Raw genomic sequence first — 26,728 nt, 5'->3', positions numbered from 1 at the left:
AGGCAAGAATAGCAAACAGAAACAGTAAAATAAGATGGTAAGTACTTTAAAAGGTGTGTCCCTAATTAAAAAAAAAAAAAGGAAAAGCTTAAATTCTTCAATTTAAAAATATTCTCATGTAAGATTTTAAAAAACCCAAAATTCAGTTATAAGAGGCACACATAAGTTAATATGACAAAAGACGGTTAAATATGAAGAAATAGCAAAGATATACAAGGTAAACACAACACAAGGAAAGCAGGGATGATACTGTTACCATCTGACCAAAAAAATTTCAATTCTAAAAGCATCAACTAGGATAAAAAGTATTTTTAATAAAAAGTAATGATTCTCAAAAATAGAACTCATGAACTTTTATGCACTATAAAGCAGTGAACTATATAAAAACAAAAGTATTAGAAATACAAAGAAACTTTGTACTCCTCAAATATTGTGGGAGCTGTTAATGCACATCTTTCAAAACAAAAAGTAAAGGTAAAAAAAAATAGGGAAAAGAAAATGATATGAATAATACAACTGATGAGACTTACTGTGTTTGGTTCCTGGTTGGATCTCCACCCCTCCTACCATTTCCAATCTGGCCTCCTCTCTATGATTAACTGTGGAAAAGTCTATCCTGCCAGTCTTTGGGTTGTTTTCTGTGTTAATTACACTGATGTGGGGGTTATCTAGGTGTTTCTGTACATTTAAAAACTATAATTTGTTCCAGAGCAAGAGGGAGTTTGTAAGAGCAGGACATGAGCACACTGAGGGAGAATCTGGAGAAAGTGGTATTGAAGAATTAAAAGTCTTGGCCAAACTTACAGGATCTCAGCTGTTTGGCTGAAATTCAGAGACAACATTCCGAGTCTTAGACAGTGAGTCTGACTAGAGAACATGACAGTTCTTGACAGGTTCCTGACAACAAGGACTGAGAAACAGGGACCAAGGGAGAAGACATGAATTAAGGTACCAAAAAAGATCTCTTAGGAATCAGACAGAAAATCAGTTGTCTGAATTGAGGCAGTCAGAAAGAGACTAGCCACAAATGTGACCTAAAGCCAAATTATGTGTGGAATTTGAGCTAATTAAATGCATTCATTCTTCATTCATTGATTCATTCTTTCATTTAAGCAAATATCCATTGAGTTTCTAGTAAAAGTCAAGCACTATGCTGGATGCAGAGGTACACTGGTGAAAAAATAGACACCCAGTGGGACTTCTGAAAGATGGCAGAGTAGGAGGATCTTAAGCTCACCTCATCCCATGGATACACCTAGATAACACCCATATCAGTGTAACTAACACAGAAAACAACCAAAAGACAGTCAGAATAGACTTTCCACAGTTAATCATAAAGAGGAGGCCACATTGGAAATGGTAGGAGGGGCAGACATCCAGCCAGGAACCAAACTCCTGGCCAGACTAACCACAAATGGGAGGGACACCAGAAGCACAGAGAATGGAGAGGAGCAGACCCCACATCAGGGACCCCAGACACAGGGACCTGCACTGGGAAGATGAGTCTCTATAATATTTGGCTTTGAAAACCGGGTTTCAGTGAAGTTTTGAAAACTTCACAAGTTTTTATAACCAGTGAGATTTAACTCCGAGTACTTTAAAAATCACAGGGCTTAGCTCTGGGAGAGCCAGAGAGTGAAAGAAAATGAGTCCTCTTCCTTAAAGAGCCAGCATAATAAACCATCCCACCAAGATACAGCATAGAAGCAGCAGTTTGAAAAGTGCCTGGGGTATGTGTGAGGATTTATTTACTAATCTCGGAATGTGTGCTGGAGAGACTTCTCCAAGAACAAAAAAGCTGGCAGGCACCATTTCTCTTTCCTACTCCTCAACTTGGATAACCAGACACTTGTGGGAACCAGCATGAATGCTTGCCACTAGCTTGCTAAGACCACATGCCCACCCATGTATCCTTCTGCAGATCTACCACATCCAATCCACCCCACTCATGAGGAGTCCCTCCAAAGCAGCTCCTACCATGTCATATCCTGCAAGCAACCCTGGCAGGGACCAGTGCCACTCCAAAGTGACTCCTGCCGTGGGGAGAGGGAAAAATAACCACACACACCGGTATACTCACAGCCCCAGCAGCCAAACCTTATAACTGGCAGTGCAGAGAGTGCCCTGTCAATCAGTGCATCTGAAGCCCCCAGCAGGCATCTGCTCTGACTGCTGGCCCTGCCCACAAACAGAAGCCTCTCAGGGGACAAGGCAGGGAGAGCACCACACAGGTTGGTCCTACTTCAGCCCCAATGGACAGACTGAGGACAGATAACTGGTTTGTCTGTAGGCCCTACCCACCAATGCAAGTCTCTCAAGGAGATAAGACAGGGAGAGCACTCTGCAGTCCGGTGCAACCACCGCCCTGGAAAATGGGCTGAGGGCAGACATCTGGTCTGACTGCTGCAACCGCCCAACTACAAGCCCATGGCAGCACCAAACTGGCCCCTTAACATCACAGGGACCAAATCCTACCCACAAAAGGCAAAGAGGGCCACTGTACACAACTGGACTGAGGGCAAACACACCTCAACCACAATAGTAGGGCACATACAATTCACATAGGCAATACCCCTGAGATGAATAAGGGGCACTGTGCTGCAGGGCATTACAGAACTCTTCTTCATAAGGCCACTGCTTTCAAGATCAAGTAATGTAGCTGACTTTTCTAATACACAGAAACAAACAGAGAGTTAGACAAAGTGAGGAGACAAAGGAATATGTCCCCAAAGAAAGAACAAGATAAAACCACAGCAAAAGAGCTAAATATGAAATGGAAATAAGTAATATACCTGACAAATGATTCAAAGTAATGGTCATAAAGATACTTACTGGACTTGAGAAAAGAGTGGAGGATCTCAGTGAGACCTTCAACAAAGAGATAGAAAATACAAAAAAGAACCAATCAGAGATGAAGAACTCAATAACTAAAATTTAAAATACACTAGAGGAAGTCAATAGCAGATTATAGGAGGCAGAAGAATAGATCAGAGACCTGGAAGACAGGGTAATGGTAAGCAACAACGCTGAACTGCAAAAAGAAAAAAGAAAAAAAGTGAAGATGACCCAAACAAATGGAAAGGTACTCCATGTTCATGGATTGGAAGAACCAATATTGAGATGCCTGGCTGGCTTAGTCAATAAAGCATGCAACTCTTGATCTCAGGGTTGTGAGTTCAAGCCCCACACTCGGTATAGAGGTGACATAAAAAAAAAAAGAAGAAGAAGAAGAACCAATATTGTTAAAATGTCTGCACTACCCAAAGTAATCTAGAGATTTAATGCATTCCCTATCAAAATATCAGCAGCATTTTTCACAAACTAGAACAAATAATCTTAACATTTGTATGGAACCAGAAAAGACCCTAAATAGCCAAAAGTAATCTTGTCAAAGAAGAACAAAGCTGGGGGTTTCACAATCCCAGATTTCAAGATATACCATAAAGCCACGGTAATCAAAACAGTATGGTACTGGCACAAAAACAAGATACATAGATCAATGGGATAGAATAGAGAGCCCAGAAATAAACTTACTTTTATGGTCAATTAATCTTCATCAAAGAAGGCAAAAACACATAATGGAAAGACCTCTTCAATACATGGTCCTGGGAAAACTGGACAGCTACGTGCAAAAGAATGAAACTGGATCACTTTTTATACACCATATACAAAAATAAACTCAAAATGGATGAAAGAACTAAATATAAGACGGGAAACCATAAATGCCTAGAAGAAAACATAGGCAGTAATTTCTTTGACATCGGCCATAGAGACAATTTTCTAGATATGTCTCCTCTGACAAAGGAAACAAAAGCAAAATTAAACTATTGGAACTACACCAAAATAAAAAGTTTCTGCACAGCAAAGGAAACCATCACAAAACAAAAAGGCAATTTACTGAATAGGAGATGCTTGCAAATGATAGATCTGATAAGGAGCTAATATCCAAAATATATAAAGAATTTACACAATTCAACACAAAAGCAAAAAACCAAATAATCCAATTAAAATTGGGCAGTGGACCTGAATAGACATTTTCCCAAAGAAGACATACAGATCATTAACAGACACAAGAAAAGATACTCAACATCACTAATCATCAGTGAAATGCAAATTAAAACCACAATGAGCTATCACTTTACACCTGTCAGAAGGGCTAAAATCTAAAACACAAGGAATAACAAGTGTTGGTGAGGATGTGGGGGAAAAAGGAACCCTTGTGCCCTGTTGGTGGGAACGCAAACTGGTGCAGCCACTCTAGAAAACAGTATGGACGTTCCTCAAAAAATTGAAAATAGAATTACCAAATGATCCAGTAATTCTACTACTGAGTATTTACCCAAAGAAAATGAAAACACTAATTTGAAAAGCTATATGCACCCCTAGGTTTACCGCAGCATTATTTACAATAGCCAAATCATGGAAGCAACCCAAATGTCCATCAACAGATGGAGAAGATACAGCATATATATATATAATGGAAGACTACTCAGCCATAAAAAAGAATGAAATCTTGCCATTTGCAACAACATGGATGGACCTAGAGAGCATAATGTTAAGTGAAATAAGTCAGTCAGAGAAAGATAAATGCCATATGATTTCATTCATATGTGGAATTTAAGAAACAAAAGCAAAAAAGACAAACAGAAAAACAGTCTCTTAAATATAGAGAACAAACAGGTGGTTGCCAAGGGGAGGTGAGAGAAGGCATGGGTGAAATAGATGAAGGGGATTAAGAGTACAGTTATCTTGATGAGCACTGAGAAATGTACAGAATTATTGAATCACTATATTGTGTACCTGAGACTAATACAATACTTTATGTTAACTATACTTGAATAAAAAATAATTAAAAAAAATAGACACCCACTGTTTCTATCCCATGTAATTTACTTCTGACTCTACCCAGCAGCTCTCCACTCTAGATCCACATTAGAATCACTTAGAAAGATTTTACAATACCAGTGCCTGGGCCCCAACTGCAAGTTAATTGGTCTAGCATGGACCTGGCACCTATATTTTTTAAAAAAGTTCCTCAGGAAACTCATATGTGTGGCTAAGATTGAGGAAAAACTGCTCTAAATGGAATTACACCTGATAACCAGAGCTAGGGTTGGGCTTACAGTGAGTGTAAATAACCCCAGGTGTGGGTCACTAGACTACCATGGGTAGAAAATCAGGCAAGCTCTTTAGAGCTTCGTCGCTTAAGAAACTCCACTTTTGAAGTCCAATTATCCTCTTCTCCCCTCCATATGTAGATTCCTGGAATACTCTCCTATTTTCTTTTAGCACCGGGCTCAAATTTTCTCTCTAATCCAACTTTTTATGATCCTGTATAACATCCAAAATCACACTGAGACTTCTTCCAGCACCCAGGTTCTTGCTCCTCAATGTCCACAACCTCAAAAACATTCCTTTTCATTCCTCTGTGTGGCTGATTAGCTTGGACAAACCTTACAGCTAATCACCTATAAAAACTGCTCAAAACTCCTATAGGAGCTTAGAGCTAAGGGACTCTTTTTTTTTTTTTTTTTTTTTAAACTTACCATAAAATAGGGGGATAGGAATTTTACTCTTGGCATCCCAACCTGAAATTCTGGATAAATTTTTCACTGAAACTGTTATGCATCCTCAAGTACATTAGAGGCTAAACATGTTTGGTAATGCATTCTCCATTCAAAACAACCAAACTGCAAATGCACTTTTAACAACCTATTCATCTCTTTGAGAATGATCTGCATATTATGTTCTGTTCAGTGTCTGATACGACAGTATCACTTGTATGAATATGAATGAAGGACAGAGCCAGGGGACACACACAATTAATTTTAGTCTGTATATGTAATGTCACCAATTAAAAGTCTCCAGCTATAAGCATATATCCTGGACATTTCTATTTAAGCAACAGCTGCTCCTAACCACTGAAGAGGAATATACTACTGTCACTAATCACTTTTACTCGTTTTCTGGAGAAGTCAACCCATTCTTATTTTCAACTAAATGATGTTTTGGTTGTCAGTCTTAATATTCACTGAAATTATTATGGGACAACCAACTCGACATTGATGAGCACCTACCACCTGTTAGCTTAAGATGACTTGGTTCCTCTGTTTCCAGTTGGTTCTCTTTCTTCTCCTTTAATCACATATCTTCTATTGATGAGTTCCTCTTCTCCCTTCTCCAACATTCTGTACTGGTCAACATGTTCCTATCCATTGTTCACTTGATGGGAAAATCATGCTCCCCCTCCTTTCCATAATATACTCCAACATTTCATGAAAGCAAACTAAGGAAAACTGGGACACGCTGAAAGCTTATAGATGTATTAACACCTTCTTACAAAAATCTTTGGCCAGAGGCAGAGATGGAGCAGGCTGTGAGAGGTTAATACGTGTAATTATTTTTTTTTAACCTTTTGTTTTCTCTGGTTACAAATTCAATAGATGTTCTTATAAATTAAAGTAGGATTTTACAGGAATATATAAGAAAGATAATAAAATCACCTGTAATCTTACCACTCTGAAGCAACTACCATTACCATTTTGGTGCATCTACTTTTGGACTTTCTCTATGTAAAGACAGTGTGGTAACCTGCCTCCATTACTGGACTTTTAGGCTGTATCTTTCTCTCTCTTTCTCGCTCTCTCTCTTTTGCTACTGCAAATAATGCTTCATGAGTATTCTTTCACATTAATTTCTGAATATTTTTTTATAACATTCCCTAAAGTGGAATTATTGGATTAAGCAATTATCAAATTATTTTTCAGGATGATTTCAGGATGACTGCATCAATTTATATTCCCACTGGTAATATTTGAGAGTAAACATCTCCCCCATACTCTTAAAGCTCTATTTTTTTAGTAAACATTTTTGTAGTTGATATAACTTGTATTGATATGATTAATAATGAAGCTGAACTTTTGCAAATGCTTACTGGCCTTTAATAATTCTTCTATTCTCCTCATCCTTCTTTATTAGGGTGTTCCTCTGAACAGAAGAAAGTAGAAACAGTAGTGTACTGAGAACCTTGATTCCAGTGGGAAGATCCAACTGGTGAAAGAGTAAAGATTCCAATGTAAAGAGGAGAACAGTGTTGAAGGAGTTATGTTTTGTTTGATTTTTTTTTTTAATGGGATGATTTGAGCTCATCTCCAGGTTGAGGGGAAGAAATAAACAGTATCAAAGACCTTCAGAATTCAGAAATTAGAGTAAATAAGTAATGGAATAACATTCTATAGGAGCAGAATTGATGGGATTACTAGAAGAGCGAGCCTATCTTCCTTCAATCATGTAGGGAAGAAGGTAAGTGTGGGTAAAGATGCTTGTAGTTATAGGAGGGAAAAGATGGAAAAACTCAAGCTTCATAGCCTCAGATTTCTCTATGAAATAGGAGGCAAGATTGTTGCTGAGACAGAAAAGGGTGGTAGAAAGGGGGTTTGAGAAAAGTGCTAAAGACTTAGAAGGACTGCAGAATAGTGGCAAGAGGTGATCTGAAATTAAAGTGCATAAATCTCTAGGGGCAACTATCCCATAATTATATTCTTTCTTTAGGGGGGCCATGCCACCCAGGTGAAAAAGCTACAACTAAAAACAGATGGTTGGGGATTTTCCAGGGAATTCAACATAAGGAAAACAGATCCAGAATCCAGAGGGTACTGGCTAAAATGACAAAATGATTACCATAGAGTCCAGGATGGATGGGGGAAAGGTAGAACAATGAGAGGCATACTAGACTGGGAAGAAAAGGAAGGGGCTAGGACATGGATGGAGGTTGGAGAAACCGGTTGTGGGCTGGACTGTCCACACGGTCTCTAAAATCACCCATGAGGATGGCAAGAATTAGAGTGGAAGACTAAAATCATCAGTAAATGAAGGGCATTACCAGGAACTAACAGATCACAGCAATGATGAAAGTGGCTGAATAAGACAGCAAACCTCAAAAGAGCAGGTCTTACCTGAGCAAGGAAAGCTAAGACTTGGGAAAAGGAAATGAAGAGTTATCACTGACACTGTCTCTAGATATGAGGAAAAAGTGCAGTTGCAGGACAGACCTTGGGACAGAGACAAATCTCAAAGCCAGGAAATGAAGGAAATATTTTATGAAGAGATTGGAGGATAAAAAAGAACGTATTTACAATGGAATGAGAAGGAGCACAGTAAAAATGGCTAGAAATGGTAAGAAAGAATCATGAATAATAAGTTATAGAGGAATATAGGGGTAAGAAAGAGGAGCATCATAGGGTGGCTAAGCACAATTAGAGGGTGAGATTTCTGCAAAGCACATTTTGCTGAAAACAACATAATACCTATCAATTTTCCCATAACAAGAAAAACATTCAAATAGACATGGTCTCAGACGGGTCATTAACATCACTATTTACTAGGAGGAAAAAATCAACCCTTAAGAACACATGAATTAATACCCAGGGTAGACGAATAGAAGGCTGTATGATTTGGTGCCAGGGCTCTCTGATCTTTCTGTTCACAATATTCAAACAAAAATGCTTTTCTTTTCTTTTATAAAAAGTACCTGTATAAAAGATTGCTCAATTCAGCTGAATTATGCAGGTGGATTTAGATACATTAATCATTAATTTCTCAAAATTAATCTTTTTCAAAAGCCATTTTGTGATAACACGGAAACATGGGGCCACATCATAACACGGTGCAATGTGAGCAATACAAAAGGAACCTGGTGAAATAGGCAAGTGGAAGCTAAACTGTAGCTCATGCTTCCCTCATTTCTAGGCCTTTGTGTTTGCTTTGACCCAGAAAAGTCATTCAGCTGCAGTGTGGAGGGCTGGGGGCAGGTGTGTGTGTGGGGCGGGGGGGGGGGGGGGTTGCTAACTCATCGTCTCAAGGACAGCACCATTTTCTAATGGACACAAAGACACTGCATAAAATAGCAGAGGCCCTTCCTAAATATACAAATAATCCAGGAGAATGTAGTCGAAGACTTAAGGAATTTTTTTAAAAATAATAACCCATTAACTTGTTAAATCATGTTTTCTGAATTAATCTGACAAGAGTAAATGTTATTATTTTCCCAAAGATATAAAAAATCATATTATCGGTGTACTTCCTTAGTCTGAGTCAGTAAAATTAATAATTCTGTTTATAACTCAGTCACATTCAAAAATATTTCCATCATATTTTTATAATATTGGGTGTGAAGAAAAATTTTCCCAACATAATCCCAAAGTAAATATCATAAAAAGACTGACATACGATCCTAATAAAATTTTTTAAATTTCTGTGAGAAAAAAAATTTAAACATCAAGCAATCAATTGGGAAAAATATTTAACACATTATTATTTTTTATCAGCAGCATCATCACTGATGTGTACCAAGCACTTTGCTAAGTGCCTTAATTACATATTATTTTACTTAGTCCTCACATTTGATCCTACCTCATACTGAGGTAGGTATTATAAATGTTCTTATTTTAAAAATGAAGGCTCAGAGAGATTACATGGCAGGCGAGAATTCTACCACTGAACCACCCATGCTCAGAGAGATTACATGGCTGCCCAAAACACACAGTGCTTAAGAGATAAAGCCAGAATCCAAATGACAGTCTGTCTAAAGTAAGCTCTGTTCTTACTCGTAGACTTAAAAAATAATAATAATAGGGGCGCCTGGCTGGCTCAGTTGGAAGAGCACGCAACTCTTGATCTTGGGGTTGTGAGTTCGAGCCCCACATTGGGTGTAGAGATTACTTAAAAATAAAATCTTTAAAAATAATAATAATAAAGTAAATAAATAAATAAGCAATTAACAAAAGAATTATACTCAGTAACACAGAAGAAAAATGTTCAATATTTCTAGTCACTAAAAATGCAAATTAAAACTATGAGAAACTACTTTTCACCCATCAGATTGGTAAAGAAAATAAGAGAATAGTAATACTCAGAGTATGTCACTGTGTCCAGAGGAAAAAAATACTATATACAGCTGAAGAGAGTATAAATTGGCACAATTTTTCTGGAAGGTTATTTCACAATAAAACTCTTTAAAAGTCTTAAAAATGTGCAGACTCTTTACTCTTTATTTTAATTTATTTTATTTATATTTATTCACATTGCCAAATTTTTCCTTTATTTCCCTTTGTTCACTGCCTTTCATTTTCAAACTATATTCTTTGTTTCATCTAACTAATGAACGCTGAATGCTTTTAAAATGAGATACTGATGTTGTACTGTAATCCTGCCATCCATTAGCTCTACAATAGCCTTACATAAATAAACCCAAAAGGTGAAATAATGAGATAAGACTGAAAAATATCAGAAAACACAGTCTATATTAAAGGTACATATATCTGCGTAACAGACAACTCTATTCTTTTACTTATAACAAAACTGATATGAAAGATCTTTGCCACATTAATCTTTGTGAACTAGAAAAACAAAGTGAAACCCTCTCATACCTTGGATTGATCTAACATGTTAATTTAGCTAAGTATCTGAACATGAATAATGACATTTAAAAGGTGGTGACACTTATACTCTGACTTGATCAAAGAAAGTAATATTTTTAAAATTTACCTTTCATATATTGAATTTTAAAATACTCTTAAAGCAGAACTCAAGAATTGTAAGACATTACATGAACAATTTAAGCTATAACATTTAAAAAACACCCATATTTTAGTACATTTAACCAAGTATTGTATTTACCAAGCTCCTCCTCGATACTGGATATCTGTTGCATAGAAAGGATGTTTATTAAGTATTTGTTGAAGTGCATATTTTTAACTGAATGATACCTAAAAATTCATTTTTTCCCTCCAAGAGGAAATTCTTAGAAAATGAACTATAAACTAAAATCATGCTTGAAAAAAAGTTTAGCATTTAAAAAAAAAAACAAAAAGTCCACCCTTCGTGGAAGCATACCCAAAGATCTTAGAACCATGTAAGTTCTATTTGCCAATTCCCATGCCTGAAAAATAAATGTGCAATGGTGTGTCTTCTGCCTTGAGACCTTTTTGATATTAGAAGTGTGAATAAATATATATAAAGTAACTCTAAGAGTTTGCTGTCTAGAGCCATTATTGAAAGAATACCTAAAGAAGTACCTCAGCAAAATGAAAAATAGATCTAAGAAAGGTCAGGATGCAAGAAACATTGATGAGTAAATAAATATGTAAAATTAAATAATTTTGATAGTAGTTCACGATGTAGCTTTAACACAATAGATTCTTGAGAAATGATTTTTAAGAAAGTAGAGGCATAATGAGAAAACCCCAAATTCCAGATTGGAGTCAGCCTATGGGCATAGGGATCAGACACAAATTAAAAGTGCTAAAGTTCTTGGGGCGCCTGGGTGGCTCAGTCGTTAAGCGTCTGCCTTCGGCTCAGGTCATGATCCCGGGGTCCTGGGATGGAGCCCTGCATCGGGCTCCCTGCTCAGCGGGAAGCCTGCTTCTCCCTCTCCCACTCCCCCTGCTTGTGTTCCCTCTCTCACTGTGTCTCTCTGTCAAATAAATAAATAAAATCTTTAAAAAAAAAAAAAGTGCTAAAGTTCTTATATTGGGAGAAGCAGAAAGAAGTTATATATTTTAATTAATTCCCAACATGAACAGAAAAATACAAGGTCAAACATGTTCCTTAAAATTAAATTGTAGAGATAATAGATATAGTATATCAATTGTAACTAGAAGGTTTTATTTTTTTAATGGTAAAAATTTAATCAATCCAACCAAAAGAAAAAAACGAAAGAAAAGGAGAGCAAGGACAAGCATAATTCAGAGAAAACAAGATGGCAGGAACAATACTAAAGTTGTTAGTTTTCATAATTGTAAGTAAGCAAATGTACGCAGTAAAAGATTAATTCTTTTGGCATAAACTTAGTAAACATTTATTCAGTCATCACTTGTGACCTAGTTGTGCTTAGTGCTGGGGATAAATACAGTAGAGGATAAACAGGGCTCTGTCTCTAAAAAGTTCATAGTATAAAAGGTTAAAGTTATTTTATTCCATTTTATGGTGTTTCAAAATTGGAAATAATTAAAATAAGGCAACATATTCCTTTTCCTATGTGGAATTGTAAATTCATATACATGGCTTTCTAGAAAATTGTGCTCTAAGATATCTGACTAAGAATTAGCTTCAGGTTTCTGTCAGAAATCAATGCAAGTCTTCATAAAAATGGTATGCCAGTGATGGTGGAAATTAAGAAGCAATGAAACTGTGTGTGTGTGGAGGGGGCCTGTGAGTCCCTTAAGTAGACAGACACCAATCAGAACAATTTATCCAATTTTTAAAAGGGCTTAATACCACTTGATATCATTTGCAACGTATTTTTGCTTTGGTCTTATCCATCCTGCTACGTCTCCCACCAAACAAAACTCATATCACTATGCTTTCAAAGACAGATTGTGTTTGTTTAAGATGAATGGTATCTTTAGACAAAACAGACTTTCTTCCATTTGCCATTTCATGTAGTATTTACACATAACCTCAGCGAAGCAGAAAAATGAGGGATTAAAAAGACTTCCTCTAGGTAAATATGACAGAGACTGAATATACATCATTATCTCTGGATAAAAAAAGGCAGAACAACTAGATTCAGCAGGCAAAACTCCAACGTTAATAGTTTTACTTGTCACCACTTATACACATTGAAAACATTTTTAGTTAAATTTACCAAAATGATCTATTTCCAAATGAGGAAGATCTGCCTAGTTGTAAAGATAAATTTTAAAAATTACATACTGACTGAACTGCTACCCTGTCTAATTGAAAACAATAATCTTAGCTCCTTTATGCTGAACCTAATAAATATTAACACTTCAATGAATGTATTTAAGAATAGCACACAGGCTATTATTTCAGTTAAAATTTGTTTTTAATTTATGCTGTTTTGGCTAAAAAGCAGGCACAATTTGATAAGGTAAAACACAACTTCAAGTAGCTTATAAATGATATATTTTTCCTGTAATATTTTACTAGTTATAAATTTTAGAGTAGAAACTTAAAATAGCGGTCATTAAAAACAGAATGTGAAAATATTTTAATCTTCTTCAGTCATTAATCATGTCATTTTTACCAGATTGCCCTGCTAAGTTATTTGAAACAGATTAAAACATTTTCTAAATCATAGCTTTCCTGTTTCTGATCATCCTATGTAAAATCAACCTATTGACTCTCAGTGAGAAATGCAGATAACAGAGAAACGTTTGTCTTTCTATTACATAGACCCTGACTTGTGTGGTGATATATCATATCTATCAAAATTCATATGAATTGGGAAAAAACCTTTTTGAAAAATCATGCCAAAAGAGAAAGATTATTAATCTAGCAGTAAGAAGAAGAAAGTAGAAAAGTAAGTTCCTATCAATCATCTTATAAAAGACATGGTGTCTTTTAGATTTCTAATGGACACATTTGAATTATTTTGAATGAATATAAAAGATTACTTTCTTATGGACTGGTTACAAGATAGAAATGAAAATTAACCTAATTATTTTTTAAACTGGGGAATTTCTAAAACGCAATTTAAAAAATAATTGCTAAAACATGATACACTTCAGATTTCTACAAAACAAATTAGAGGATTTTGAAAAACCATAAAAGATCTTTTCTTAAAAACTGGTCACAAAATAGAGATTAGAATTCACCATACATAAGAATATAATTGCCTTTAAACATTTCCCTCAAATCTAAAGAGTCATGTTTATTAAACAATAAAGTTGGTTAAAATTGAGCTGCATCTCTTTACATTTAAAACAATCCTAATAACAATGCATCTTTGTTCATTTGTATAATGTTCTATTTTAGGAAAAAATATTAATTTATCATTACTTTATTGTCACCCATACTACCAAGAAGTTCACAAATACTAAAATACTGTGAACCTTAACTAGCTGTTGAATCAACAATTAAATCAACTGCATAATTAAACGGACACTGAGCTCTGTGATTATTTCCCCCCAGGTATGTGTAAGCACATAAGCACAAAATAATCAAAAGCCTCCCCTGGCCTTGTGAACTTACAAAATAAAGCAGCAGAGAGGCAACTGTCTTTCATGCTAATCCCCGATCATATGTGAATACCCTAACAATAGTTTATTTCTATGCTGAGAGTTATTTCCGTTTGATACTAAGTCATTCTAAAACAGTTTACAAGTAGCTTACTCAAGGCAAAACTTTCCTTAGTGCACAATCAACAAACATTTGTGGAATTGAATGAACATGGTTACAGTAAACTTCCAAACTAATGAAATGGTATTCACTTTGACATTAAAATTTCACTGTTCATTCATAAAATTTTATATGATTTTAACAAAACATCATAATGTTTTGTTCGTATCTGTCTGATACGACTACATTTGCCAGTTTATAAAATTATTAGGTTACCAAAAAAGCATACTAGTTCTACACAAAAAACTTTTGGAAAAAAATTGTATTTTATCATAAATGAATTTAACATGATTTTAAATCTAGACTTTGGGGGGAAATTTTTTATTTTTTATATATGAACATATATACTGGGAACTATAGGCAATTTTAAGTTCTAGTTATGCAGTATTCTTCAACAATCCTGAAATAAAAATGTAAAATCATATAGCTACAAAAATAAATATATTTGTATATTGCTTAGAATTTTAAAAAACCAAAAAATTTCCTAATAAGTAAATTGGCAAAAGCCACATATGTAGGCAATATTTTGGAATACTGGTAATTAAAAAGCAGGTCATGATAAAAACCATAAGTTGTTTTTTTTTTAAGTATAACTTAAAAAGCAAATACGTAAAAAATTAATATAAAGGAAGCCACAAAATACAATAAATTTGAATAAATTCCTACTAGGATAAGTCTAAGGTACTACATTTGAATGAGTTTCAATGCCATTTTCATTCATACAGTGAAAGTATGGTTTATTGACTATAATATGTAACACCACAAGGGAAAAACTGAATTAATTTTAATACAGCATAGAAATAAATATAAATATAAAATGTTAGAAAAATATCCCAAACTCTATTTTTGATTGGCTGGGGAGCCTGAGGCTTACCATTTTTGATAGGAAAACTACTATATTACTTCAATTTTCGCATTACTGTTTTGTGTTGCTATGCTCTGCCATAAAATATTTTCATTGTTATAGACTTTTCTTGTCCTTTACATCTCTCGCCTTCTACATAATGGCCTTCAATCCACAATGTAAATGATTTGGATGTAAGGTAATTTATAGACACGCTATTTGAAGAAAAAAAACAATTTGGTAAATATTCTATATTATTTTGGAAATGGCAAAATACTTCTTAAAACTCAACATCATTCCACTTTTCATTCACTCCTCACTTATTCAATAAACATTACCACATGCTATTATGTGAAAATATAATGTTGACTAAATATGTCTTTGATATGTATCAATTAAATATGTCTTTAATTTCAACAAAAACAAAAAAAGTACAACTAGAAGACTACTAATTTCACAACTTGAATATCATGTAAGGCATCTGTTTCTTTATTAAGTTAACTAAGAAATTAATTAAGAAACAGTACTTGAATCTCCAAAACATATATATTGAAAAGCACTAAAAGACCTGTGGTCATCAGGCAAAATTTTAATTTTCTTCATCTTTGATTCCTATTCAGGGAATTGATGAAAAATCAAAAGAACCTCTTATAAAATGTTCTTTCCTATAGCATAGTTCTAAAATACAAAAGATAGAACCAAAAAATTATTGAGACATAAAAAGAACTAAAATGTCATTGGCATTTTAAACTATTTTTAATAGAACATTTTGATTTAATAAGCAGATAATTGATAGTTTGCTTACTGCATTTGTACTTGTTCCCTAAATAAAGTATTTTCATACTGAAACAGAATGTTAAAAATCTTAAGCCTGCAACCATGTCATGTGTTTAAAACAAAATTTTCTACCTTTTGTAGTTAAATGTATCTTATTTCTGCCCAGGAAGGAGCAAGGTATGTCAATTAACATGAATGGACAAATAATCCATGTACTGTCCCCCAAGAAGGTAACGATCACCACCAGTTCATTCCACTTGATGGATATCTACCAATATAAGGTAAGCACTTTCACTTCCTATAGAAACTACAGTGAACTGTATTAATTGAATTATATTAATATTCAACTGTATTAAAAATAAGGTGCTGTCCAAAACAAAATGAGTAAAAATTCCCTAGAGACTGTTAATTCTTCATCAATCATTTCTTTACAGCAAATCCCACATGAATATCTTTTTCAGCAGGTGATTTAACGCTGTGGGGATAATCTGCATTTAGAAATCAAAACTCTACATCACCTCCAAAACTCATTTCTCAACAGACTACTGAATCTACTTATCGGGGGAGAAAATCTCTCCAACCCATGTGTGACTGTCTGGACAAGTATGTCATGTACATGAATAAAAATTGTCATGTGTATGAGTAAAAAGGTGTACCACTAAAAATTCATAAATATTTTTTGATCATATAAACTCATATTCTAGGGGTTTTATTGCATGGTTAAGACTATGGGCTCTGGAATTAGGCTACTTAGGATCAAATCCCAGTTCTGTCACTTACTAGCTATGTAACTTTGGGCAAAATAGCCAACCTCTCTGTGCCTTAGTCTACTCATTTATAAAATGGGAATAATGATGTATGATTCATACAAATTAAATGAGTTAGTAAGACCACTGATATGTTGTTATATGTCATTTACTAATGAGTTAGTAAATATAAAGCACTTGGTACAGTGCCCGTCACAGAGTAGGCATAAAATCAACGTTAGCAATTATTACTAATCCTATTATCTACAGTTAGGTCCAAATTCTTTAACCTGTGCTTTCCCAACTATACCATTACTTCCCAACAAAAGTCGTGCAGTTCTGGCAACTTGGTTTACTTACTGTTCCTCAAATACTTTTTGTACCTTTGCTTCTGTGACTGACTTTAACTGCCTCTTTATTTTAAATGATCTCCTTTCAACCTTTGAAGATCTAAATCCTACCTCCAACAAGGAACCTCCCTAATCAATCACTGCAGCCTAAAATAATTCTCCTTCTAAATCCCAGTAGGACTCCATTACTAGAAGCTGCACATACAGATATCGTCGGGTGTATGTGTGTGTGTGTGTGCATGTATCTCAGCTCTACAATTATCTTACCAGATCCATGGGAGAGGAACTGTGTCATACTCATACAGCCTCCACCATGTCTAAAATAGAGTAAGTGTTCCACATGTACATGCAATTTCACCGACTGATCATGTGGAGTCAAAATTAAAATGTCTACATACTTGGCTCAGTGCATTAACAACAGTAATCTGGGCCTGGGAATTTCAGAAACAGAGACAGCTCAGTAAGCCCAAATGCATGAATGGTAACGTGATTTGGACCAAAATATGCATCCCAACTTACTACTACCCAGCAATAACTCCTGGTACTTACAAGTAACATGATTAAATCTCAAAAACATTATATAGAGTAAAAGATACCACACAGAAGAGAATACATACTGTATGATTTTATTTTAAATGAAATTCAAGAACAGACTAATCTAATCAATGGTGATTAAAGTCAGAATAACGGTTGCCTCTGAGAAGTGGGGATTGACTGAAGGAAAATATGAGGGAACATTCTAAGTAATGGAAATGTTCTATATCTAGATCTATATATTGAACTTCTTCTATATCTTAATTTTAGTATGCTGAAGTGGTATGTTAAACCATTAAAATTTTAATATGTGCTTCAATAGCTAAGAAATAATTAAACTGTAAATTTTAAGTTCTCAAGTTTCCGCACATGGTCTCCTGCTCCAAGAACTTGGAAACAGAGTCTTAGGTAAATGGACTTGTCGTATGTTTTCCAAGCCCAATGGCAAAGCTGTCTTTCCTAAGGATGGCTGGGTGGATGAATGGATGAAGGTAAAGCCAATGTATGTTAAGTTATATAAAGTCTCACTGACCAGGACCATCCCTATTTTGAGATAGATAATTCATGTTAACTTAAATTCATAAAGCTAAATATTCAATTTGTCTATTTCCCTTTTTTCTTATTTTGTGCTTAACAGAGCAACTTTCTGGTTATGATCTGACTCCCCATGTAGGTCTGCCTTTAGGGTGCTAATATGCTATAGTAAGGGAATTTCAGTCCCCATTTGAATGATTTATTTTGGCTAATTGATAGAGTTCTTACTGTGATTTTGAGTCACACAGCTTGACTATTTAAAAGAAAGAAGACACTGATCACACAGATGTAAGTGTATTCTGAGCCATGTGAAAATTATATTTCTCATCATAAACAAATACATTGGCATTCTAGCTTAATCCATTAGTCTTGTGGGCTTATCAATTTGAGTCCATCCCTGAAAGATACTAAAATATCTAAGTTCCTGAGGTTGGACGTTTAAGATCAGATACTAGAACACAGAAAATTCACTGAGGCAATTAATGCTATCTTTTGAGGCCTCTTGGGAAACTGCCAGCAACATATCAATGGCCTACTAAAAGCCACATTGAAGTCGTATATAAATCTGTACTATACTTTATATTTTCAAGACATGTTTATAATCATATTATTATTTTTAATCTGAGAAAAAATAAATTTTATAATTTATATTGTATAATAGTTGCTAAATATAGGAATTATAGAAAAATTAAAAGCTAATAATAGAAAAATTAAAACAAAACAAAAGTCACTCATTAAAAGAACTATCTCATGATCTAATAAAAGGGACACAGTCCTTGTAAGTTGGAGATCTGAAGTCCAATCCCAGATTGGCCATTCACTGGTTATGTGGCCTTAAATAAGTCACTTAACCTTTCTGTATCTCAGCTCCTTCCCTGGTAAAAAAATATTCCTGTGTATCTTGCTGAGATTTGTGGCTCTCAAACTTGGTAAGATTTATTAAGGTACTATTTAAGTGGTAAAGCATTAGACAAATATTTTCATCTTAATATATCCATTAATATTATATCCAAAGTTAGGTTACTAAATAATGTGATTATAAAGAAGGAACTGGATCCACTTTAGATATATAGTATTTCTTCTTTTTTAAAAAGATTTTATTTATTTATTTGACAGAGAGAGACACAGTGAGAGAGGGAACACAAGCAGGGGGAGTGGGAAAGGGAGAAGCAGGCTTCCTGCCGAGCAGGGAGCCTGATGTGGGGCTCGATCCCAGGACCCCGGGATCATGACCTGAGCTGAAGGCAGGCACTTAATGACTGAGCCACCCAGGCGCCCAAATATATAATATTTCTAACTCTATAAATACTTCTACCAAATAATTGGGATAAGTACATAATGTTCTAATGTAGTAAATTTCATTATTGACTCTATTCTTCTCCCCTTCCTATCTCTACACCCTTTACCATGTGACTCAGCAGTTCTTCCCACTAGAGGGAAGAGAGAATACTTACACCTGGATGATCAGTGAGTAGGAAGGACAGAGTTCTTTCTCCTTCCTTAGCTTTCAGCTTGGGCATGTGACTTGCTTAGCCAATGGGATGCTAGCAGACCTGATGCAAACATAGGCTTGAAATGTGCTTGCATAGTGAGGTTTGCTCTATTCTCTGTTATCATCAGTGACAAGACTGTGGAGCCGATTTGGACCGAACCTGTGACCAACCTATGCCAGCCAACTCCCAACCAATCCATAGACATGTGAGCACAAATACATTATTATTGTTTTAAGTCACTGCTTTTTAAGGTGCCCTGTTATGAGGTGTTATTTTGCCAATTGATAACTGGTAGGCTCAGTGATTATACAGAACACAGTATATAATATTTCTATGATCCTTCATTTAAAGGATCATCTTTGGGTTAGATATTATAATCCCTAACCATAAATCTTATCATTTATCCACCAATAATCCATAAGTACCAACTATTTGCCAGGAAGTATTCTAGGCACCAGGCTAATCAGGGTATGACTCTAGCCACCATAATAAACCATGGCAAAATCTCAGTGGCTTATTACAATAAAAGTTTATTTCCCTCTACATAAAGGCCAGTGAAGATGCTCTGGACCGAAGGGCTCTCCTGAGTGGATCTCTACCAAGTAGGACTCAGGGAGCCAGACTCCTTCCATACTGTGATGCCATCACGTTCAACGTGTACCTCTGACATAATTTCAGAAGAGAGAGGTGGAGTATATTGGAAACTTAATCCCCTTGACCCAGAAATGGCACATACTCCACTGGGAGAATTAGTCATATGTTCCCACACACGTGGAGAGAGATGGGAAATTGTCATCTCTGGCTGAGTAGCCACTCCAGCAACAACTCTACATTATGAAAGGGCAAAGTAAATCTTTGGTAGTTAGTTAAGTGTTTCTATCACAATTGGAAGAACAGAACAGACAAAGATTCCCAACCTCATGGAATTTTTGTTTATTGACTAATTATTTCATACCAGATACCAAGGTTATAAAGGTGAGTAAGACATGGTTCCTGCCTTCAAAAAACTCACGGATTTGGAGAGAAAGAAAAGATTCACACAAATAATTATAGCAGATCATAAATGCTATAATAAATCCATTTAAAGATCCAGTGTTTGCACAGAGAAAGGAATGATTAACTGCTGGGGAGGTGTCAAGGATGGCTAGATTTAATTGAAGGGGCAATGCTTGAGCTGAACCTTAAAAGATAATGTCTCAGAGCCTCTTTCCTAACAAAGCTATGGGATGGCGTTGAGGACAAAAAGGAAGGGGAAAGCACCGGTGTTTACAGGCGGTAAAACAACTTCTTTGCTTCATGTACAAATTTGGGATAATGTAAGTTTCCTTGGGATAATGTAAGTTTAGAGGAGCCTTCGTTTCCTTGGGCGCTGCTTTGGGATAATGTCCTCTATGGGAGGACAAGAGCAATGCGTGACCCAAGCAAGATGGCTGGTGCCGGAAAACATAGAGGACCAGAAGCTGCCAACACAGGGGTAGTGATATCTAAAGAGGTAGAATTCCCTCCTCTCAAAGTCCTTGTCAGATAAAATAAAAACTAAATAAATAATGATATAAATCATGACTCAGACTGATCTAATAACTATGTACCAAACCCTTTACATTTCAGAGAACATAGTTTTTTAATCACCCACAGAAGAGTTACAAAAATTAAACATATCTCAGGCCAAAAATTACACCTTTAATAAGTATTGGATAATAGACGTACTACTAAAAAATAGTAAGGCTACAGTCTTTGACCACCAAGCAATGAAACTGAAAATTACAAACAAAAATAGAAAGTAGAACATATGGAAATGTAAAACATTTTCCCAAGTAATCATTGTGTCCAAAAGAAAGCCAAAACTGCAACTATTTAAAATACAACGTAAAAAAAGCTAAAAAGCACTGGGTGTTATACGCAACTAATGAATCATTGAACACTACAACAAAAACTTATGATGTACTAAGCGCTGGCTAACTGAACATAATAAAAAAAATTAAAAAATTAAAAAATAAAAAAAGCTAAAGCTTTTTGAAGGAAATTCATAGCTTTAAATGCTCTAATTCTAAATAAGAAGAAAAGAAAAACAAAATTCAAGTATGTAACATAATGGTATACATGAAATCCAAGAAAACCAATAGAAAATTATTAGAAATAAGGAGTCTTCATCTAGATCCATCTGATCCCAAACCTCTGCACTTCGCTGCTATGACTTGCTGCTTCCTGGTGTTTAGTTTATAAAAGGAGATGAAAGGCTCTGTCCCCTCTACTTGCTTCTACACAATTCAGTAAGATTGTTATAAAGAAGGCTGCCTGATTTTCAGGCCAAACTTGATTAGGATCCAGTAAAAGAATAAATTAAAAATTAAAAGTGAAGATGAGAACAATATTTGCTAACATTTGTCATTGTTCTCCTGTAAGTTAATCTCTTTTAATGATAATCAAATGTGAAATGTCACTCCTTATTAGAAGCTAGAGAAAAACTACACACTAACCAATAGCATTATTAGGCTGGTCTCTTAAAAGTTAAAGTGGAAACCAAAGTGATATGGTTCGAATAAAGTAAAGAAAGGTAAATTTGTCAAAACCCAAAATATATTAGCTTATGTTTAAATGTCGCAAGTTCTTCAATTCACCATCTGGATCTAAATTTAACCTTATTAGCCCTTCTCAGCCAAATATGCAAAAAAAATCCATGTGAATTTGTATAATGGCCCAACTAGCTATAAGATTTTAGGAGAGAATGAATTATATCCACCCTGTTCACAGCTATAACCTCAGCGTCTAGGTACGGCATATAGTATGCCTGATAAACATAGGTTGAATGAATGAACAGATGAATAGACAACATTTTTCTTATTTCTACTAATGAATGATGCTCAGAGACAGATTTCAATACTCATCTAGAGATTTATATTCTATTTCCTTGCTCTTTGTTGTTACGAGCCCTTCAAAAAGAAGAAATTAAAAATGACAAAATTGATTTGAAGCAGCTGAAAAGTATTGCCATCATAATCTCCACATTGGTAAGATCTGAAAATGTTTCCTTTATTAACATTTCTTGAGAAAACCTTACTATGTTAGGCAGACTGTCTCATTTGTTCACAAGCTTTCAAAACTCTAGTTCTACTATATTCAAATTCCTCATTTCCCTTCAACTTAGTGACCACCATTAACAGTCCACTGTATTTTTCATTGCCCTTATGTTTTTGCCTCAAGCTTTAACTGATTATATTCTTTGATTTCCTTACCCCGGTGTAGAGGCCTTTTTATACAGATCTTAAAAGCGACTCTAGCTGCTTTTTGTTCCTCAGGTTTTTTGTTGGTTTTTTTTTTTTTTTTTTCCTTCAGGATAATTATATTCTGTTGTGCCTTTTATTATCGTGTCTTTTAGGATCTCCTAACCTTGTACACTCTTGGGCTTTATTTAATAGTGAGCTCCCTCCTCTACTCTCCACACTAAACCATGCTCATTAGGTTTCTTAATCCTCCATAATTTACTTTCATGAAATCTTATACCTTTGAGTTGCTGTGTTCTATGAGCCCATTTCCTTAGTATAGCTATTCCAAGCAGCCCAGAATCAACAAGCACTAAACATAAGCTTATTCACTTTCTCAGCCAACATGACTCTACAGAAGAAAAAAAAAAAAAAATCTTTGTTTTGAATGTTTATGGACCATGAAACTATACCATTTTAACCTGAGATTTCATTTTCTCATCCAAACATTGCCTGAGAAGGTTAAGACCATAGAATTGGACTCTAGGCAGTCCTTAACATATAGTTATTAACTTATAGACCTCAGGTTCTTCTTGGTCAAAAAACTATTCTATGTTAATAGAACAGAAATAACACTATCCTGATGCCATGTAGTGACTGGTAAATTCCAACTACAGCTTTGCCTTATACCCAGTATTCAGGAGAAGAGGAAAACATCTTTTTTCAGTTATTCTGCAAGAGCTCTGCTTTTCCAAATGGGTTGTTTTTAAGACTGTGCACGTTCTTAAAATCTGACCGCACAGTCAACTCTGCTCTTCTCAGCGGTTCATCTTCTGCTTTCTCTTCCATTCTACTCATCACTAGCACCTTTGCTAATGGACATGTACAGAAGGGCAAAGAGAGCATATATTTTGTTTTTGATTTAACTTCTTTGGGTTAAATTTAAAAACGAAAAAGAATGTAGTAGTGAATTGAAAGAGTTAATGACGTTTCCAGAGGTGCCTATAACTTATTCAAGCAAAGTTTACACTTCAACCCTGTGCATGTTAACTTGTGATCCTCCCCATCCAGATGATAGAAAGCAAAGCCAGTAATTTCTTTATTTAATTGGTTCGCATCCACACACTGACCTCCAGGGCTCTGTTTACATAGCCTATCATGCAATACGCTCCACAGTTCCCTGCCTCTTTCAAGAGCATGTTTCTCCTGAGATTTGATATATAGCTTTCATGTTTAATCACTACATTAAACTCAATGCTCTGCTTCTTCCAGCATCGACTAACTTCCCTTCTTGGGAGGTGGGGAGAAGAGCAGAGCTTCTTGCTACTTCTGAACATAAAAGGAAGTCTGTTTTACTCTATTAGTAAAATCACCAACTACACACGATTGCAGGCAAGCAACATTAGTACATCAACTAGGAAAAAGTATTAAAACGGAAACCTTAAAACTCCTTTAGAAAGAAGGTAGGTTGATTGCTCTCAATCAGCAAAGCCAAAAACTTGAGGTGATTGAGTTACAAATTAACAGAAACAGAGTTTAATCAGCATATACCTCAGGAGACAGAGGACACAGCTAGATGGCAGCTAAAGTGTTAATCAAGTGTTAAATTGATCTTGAGGACAGAACATTCCTGGGGTTCTTGGATCAGAATTAATTCAGTGCCACTACCTTCTGGTTGAAGGTTTTCTTAACCTTCACCACAGATAAAACTTCCGATGTCTCTTTAACTGAATGGGGACATGGTAATGCCACGATCCTTTCCATAAGAATCTGTATGTGACTCAAATTTCTGAGACAAATGACAACCTCAAAAAAACAGTTGATCCCTTTCACTAAGTCAAGGCAGTTATAATCTTCAGGCTTTAAAAATGACATGAAATGTATGTATTTTACTTTAAAATATTTCAAGCAAAAAAAGAAAAGTGGAACGAATATGGCAAACTATTAACAATCGTAAAATCTAGATGATGGATATGTGGGTGTTCATTATACTACACTCTATTTTTATATATAGTTGAACTATTTCATTATAAAATTTTTTGAAACTTAAAACACAAGCTGTTTGTGGATTTGCTTTTGTAGGAAAAAAGTTGATACAATTTTGATAAAAAAAAATAAATCACTCTCTAGGTTGATTGTTTGCGTATGTATTCAACGACTGACATTTTTCACCATGTGCTAACAATGAAAAATTTCCTTCCTTCCTCGTGAATCTCACTCCACAGTAAGAAATCCATTTACACAAATTGCAAATGTGCAGTAAGCTCTGCATAAGCTGGGTTCCTTACTTGGGAGAGAAGATATATATATATATATATATATATGTAAAATTTTATTTTGAAATCCTTTCCTTTATGGCTAGTCATTAACCAAACTATTTATTTTTTAAGTGTTTTTTTCTTAATAAGATTGGCATCTTCCTTCATTTAAAAATCTTACTTTGTCAGGAACACTGTTACAGCTGTATACAACATTAAGCAGAGCTAGTTTACTTTTTGTATTTGATGAACAATAGAAAATCTGAATCTATTAAAGTCATACATTTAATTGTTCCAATATGCCATCTTATTTCTAACCAAAATTTGCATGATATAGCATGCCAAAGAACACAGTTCTAGCTTCCTTTGTCATGATTCCCTCATCCGATACTAAGCTAAAAGAGCTTATAAGAAAACATAATTACCTGTTTCTTAATTTGAAACCATCTGAATTCTTTCCACAACATATTTAATTTCAAAATTAAAAGAATAAATAAACTTTTAATCAGTATTCCCCATAAGATTTTTCAGAGTACAGAACTTTGTAGTTTTCAAAGATATGCAGATGTCGTCCATCATAAACATTTTTTTTTTTTAAATTAGGACTTGGAAAAAATAAGAATCATGAGCAAAATCTTTGGTCACCAGAGTGACAGGTGTGTGCCCTTACAGACGGTATAACTATCACTCCAAGAATTTAGCAGCACGCTTCAATTTGGATTTGAAAATTCAACATAAATTTTCTGACTTTGACAATAGCTGCCTAATATTTCAATTTTGTACACTATTTTCCAGGTTTTACCTTCAAAATGAACCTGGTGGACTTTTTCATTTTTAAGAGCTACGTTGCAGATCCTTTACCCTAAAACCAGTTTCTGACCTGATGTTTAGGGAATTAAATCAGATCATAACTAAGTAGGCTCTTAATAAATATTTGGTGACTTACTGGCAATGATATAAAAAGACACCCAACTTTTATGTAAAAATTCATATTCCATCAATTTTCTCCATTTATTTTTTATTATACTTAAAGATTTTAATATTTAAAAAATGACAAAGACTTTTCACCTTATTTTGAGTCACCTCCTATGAATCAATAAAAAGTCAAATCATCGATATAATACCACCATGCCTTTAGTCTCCATTTAGTCAATATTGTAAACCAGAAATGTGTATCTTATGCTTTCACTGTCAGATGTGATTCAGAAACCCAAGAGCACACAGAATGGACAGATTTCTAGAATTATGATTATCAAATTAGGTGAAACTGTTAACTCAAATGTACAGACTTCATATTTAAAGAGTCTCACCAAGTTGGAGACATTCATAAAGGTATACAATGAAAGAAAGATGAAGCTTTTAAAGAAGAAAAGCACATTAGCTCCTTAACATCACGACAAAAAAGAAGATATATATATATATATATATATAGTCCTTAATTCCTTTGTGAACATAATAAACAAAAACTTTTTTTAAGTTAAAACATAATGGAACTCAAACCACAGTAAGAATGTTACTTTTAAATTCAATAAATTATATGTTTCTTTGTTAAATTATTTTCTCCTGGAATTGAAAATCAATGTTTATTTACCTATTAACAGTTCACTAAAGGGCATAATTCCTTTGTATGAATACGAGACAATTTTTTGTGCTTTAATTATAAACACCATTAGACACTCTGGAGCACATAAATCTCAGCAAATGACATAAGGACACAGTCTAACCTAAGGATTATATGGCTACATTCATGCTTAATGAAAAGAAGACATCTAATGAGGTTGATATGCCACTGTTTCTGAAAATGTAAATTCTGTCTTGATAGATACAAAATAATGGCTTAAGGTGACCTT

The 26,728-nt window shown here is 34.8% G+C and overlaps 1 protein-coding gene across 4 annotated transcripts in view; it reads right to left on the bottom strand.

Annotated features, from left to right (window-relative positions):
* Positions 1-26,728, bottom strand: part of MSRB3 (methionine sulfoxide reductase B3) — a 163,559-nt gene that overhangs the window by 55,935 nt on the left and 80,896 nt on the right. For 2 of the 4 annotated variants that reach the window (XM_078076227.1, XM_078076229.1), the window contains one exon: positions 2,833-2,868. The exons of the other annotated variants lie outside the window; for them this stretch is intronic. In XM_078076227.1, the coding sequence (XP_077932353.1) occupies positions 2,833-2,868 (36 nt within the window). The remainder of the gene's footprint in view (positions 1-2,832; positions 2,869-26,728) is intronic. 4 annotated transcript variants of the gene reach the window in all.

The sequence above is a fragment of the Halichoerus grypus genome, chromosome 6, assembly GCF_964656455.1.
Source record: "Halichoerus grypus chromosome 6, mHalGry1.hap1.1, whole genome shotgun sequence".
NCBI classification, from domain to species: domain Eukaryota; kingdom Metazoa; phylum Chordata; class Mammalia; order Carnivora; family Phocidae; genus Halichoerus; species Halichoerus grypus.
Note: the sequence above shows the minus strand (reverse complement) of the source record. Positions and strands in the feature narration are given on the sequence as shown.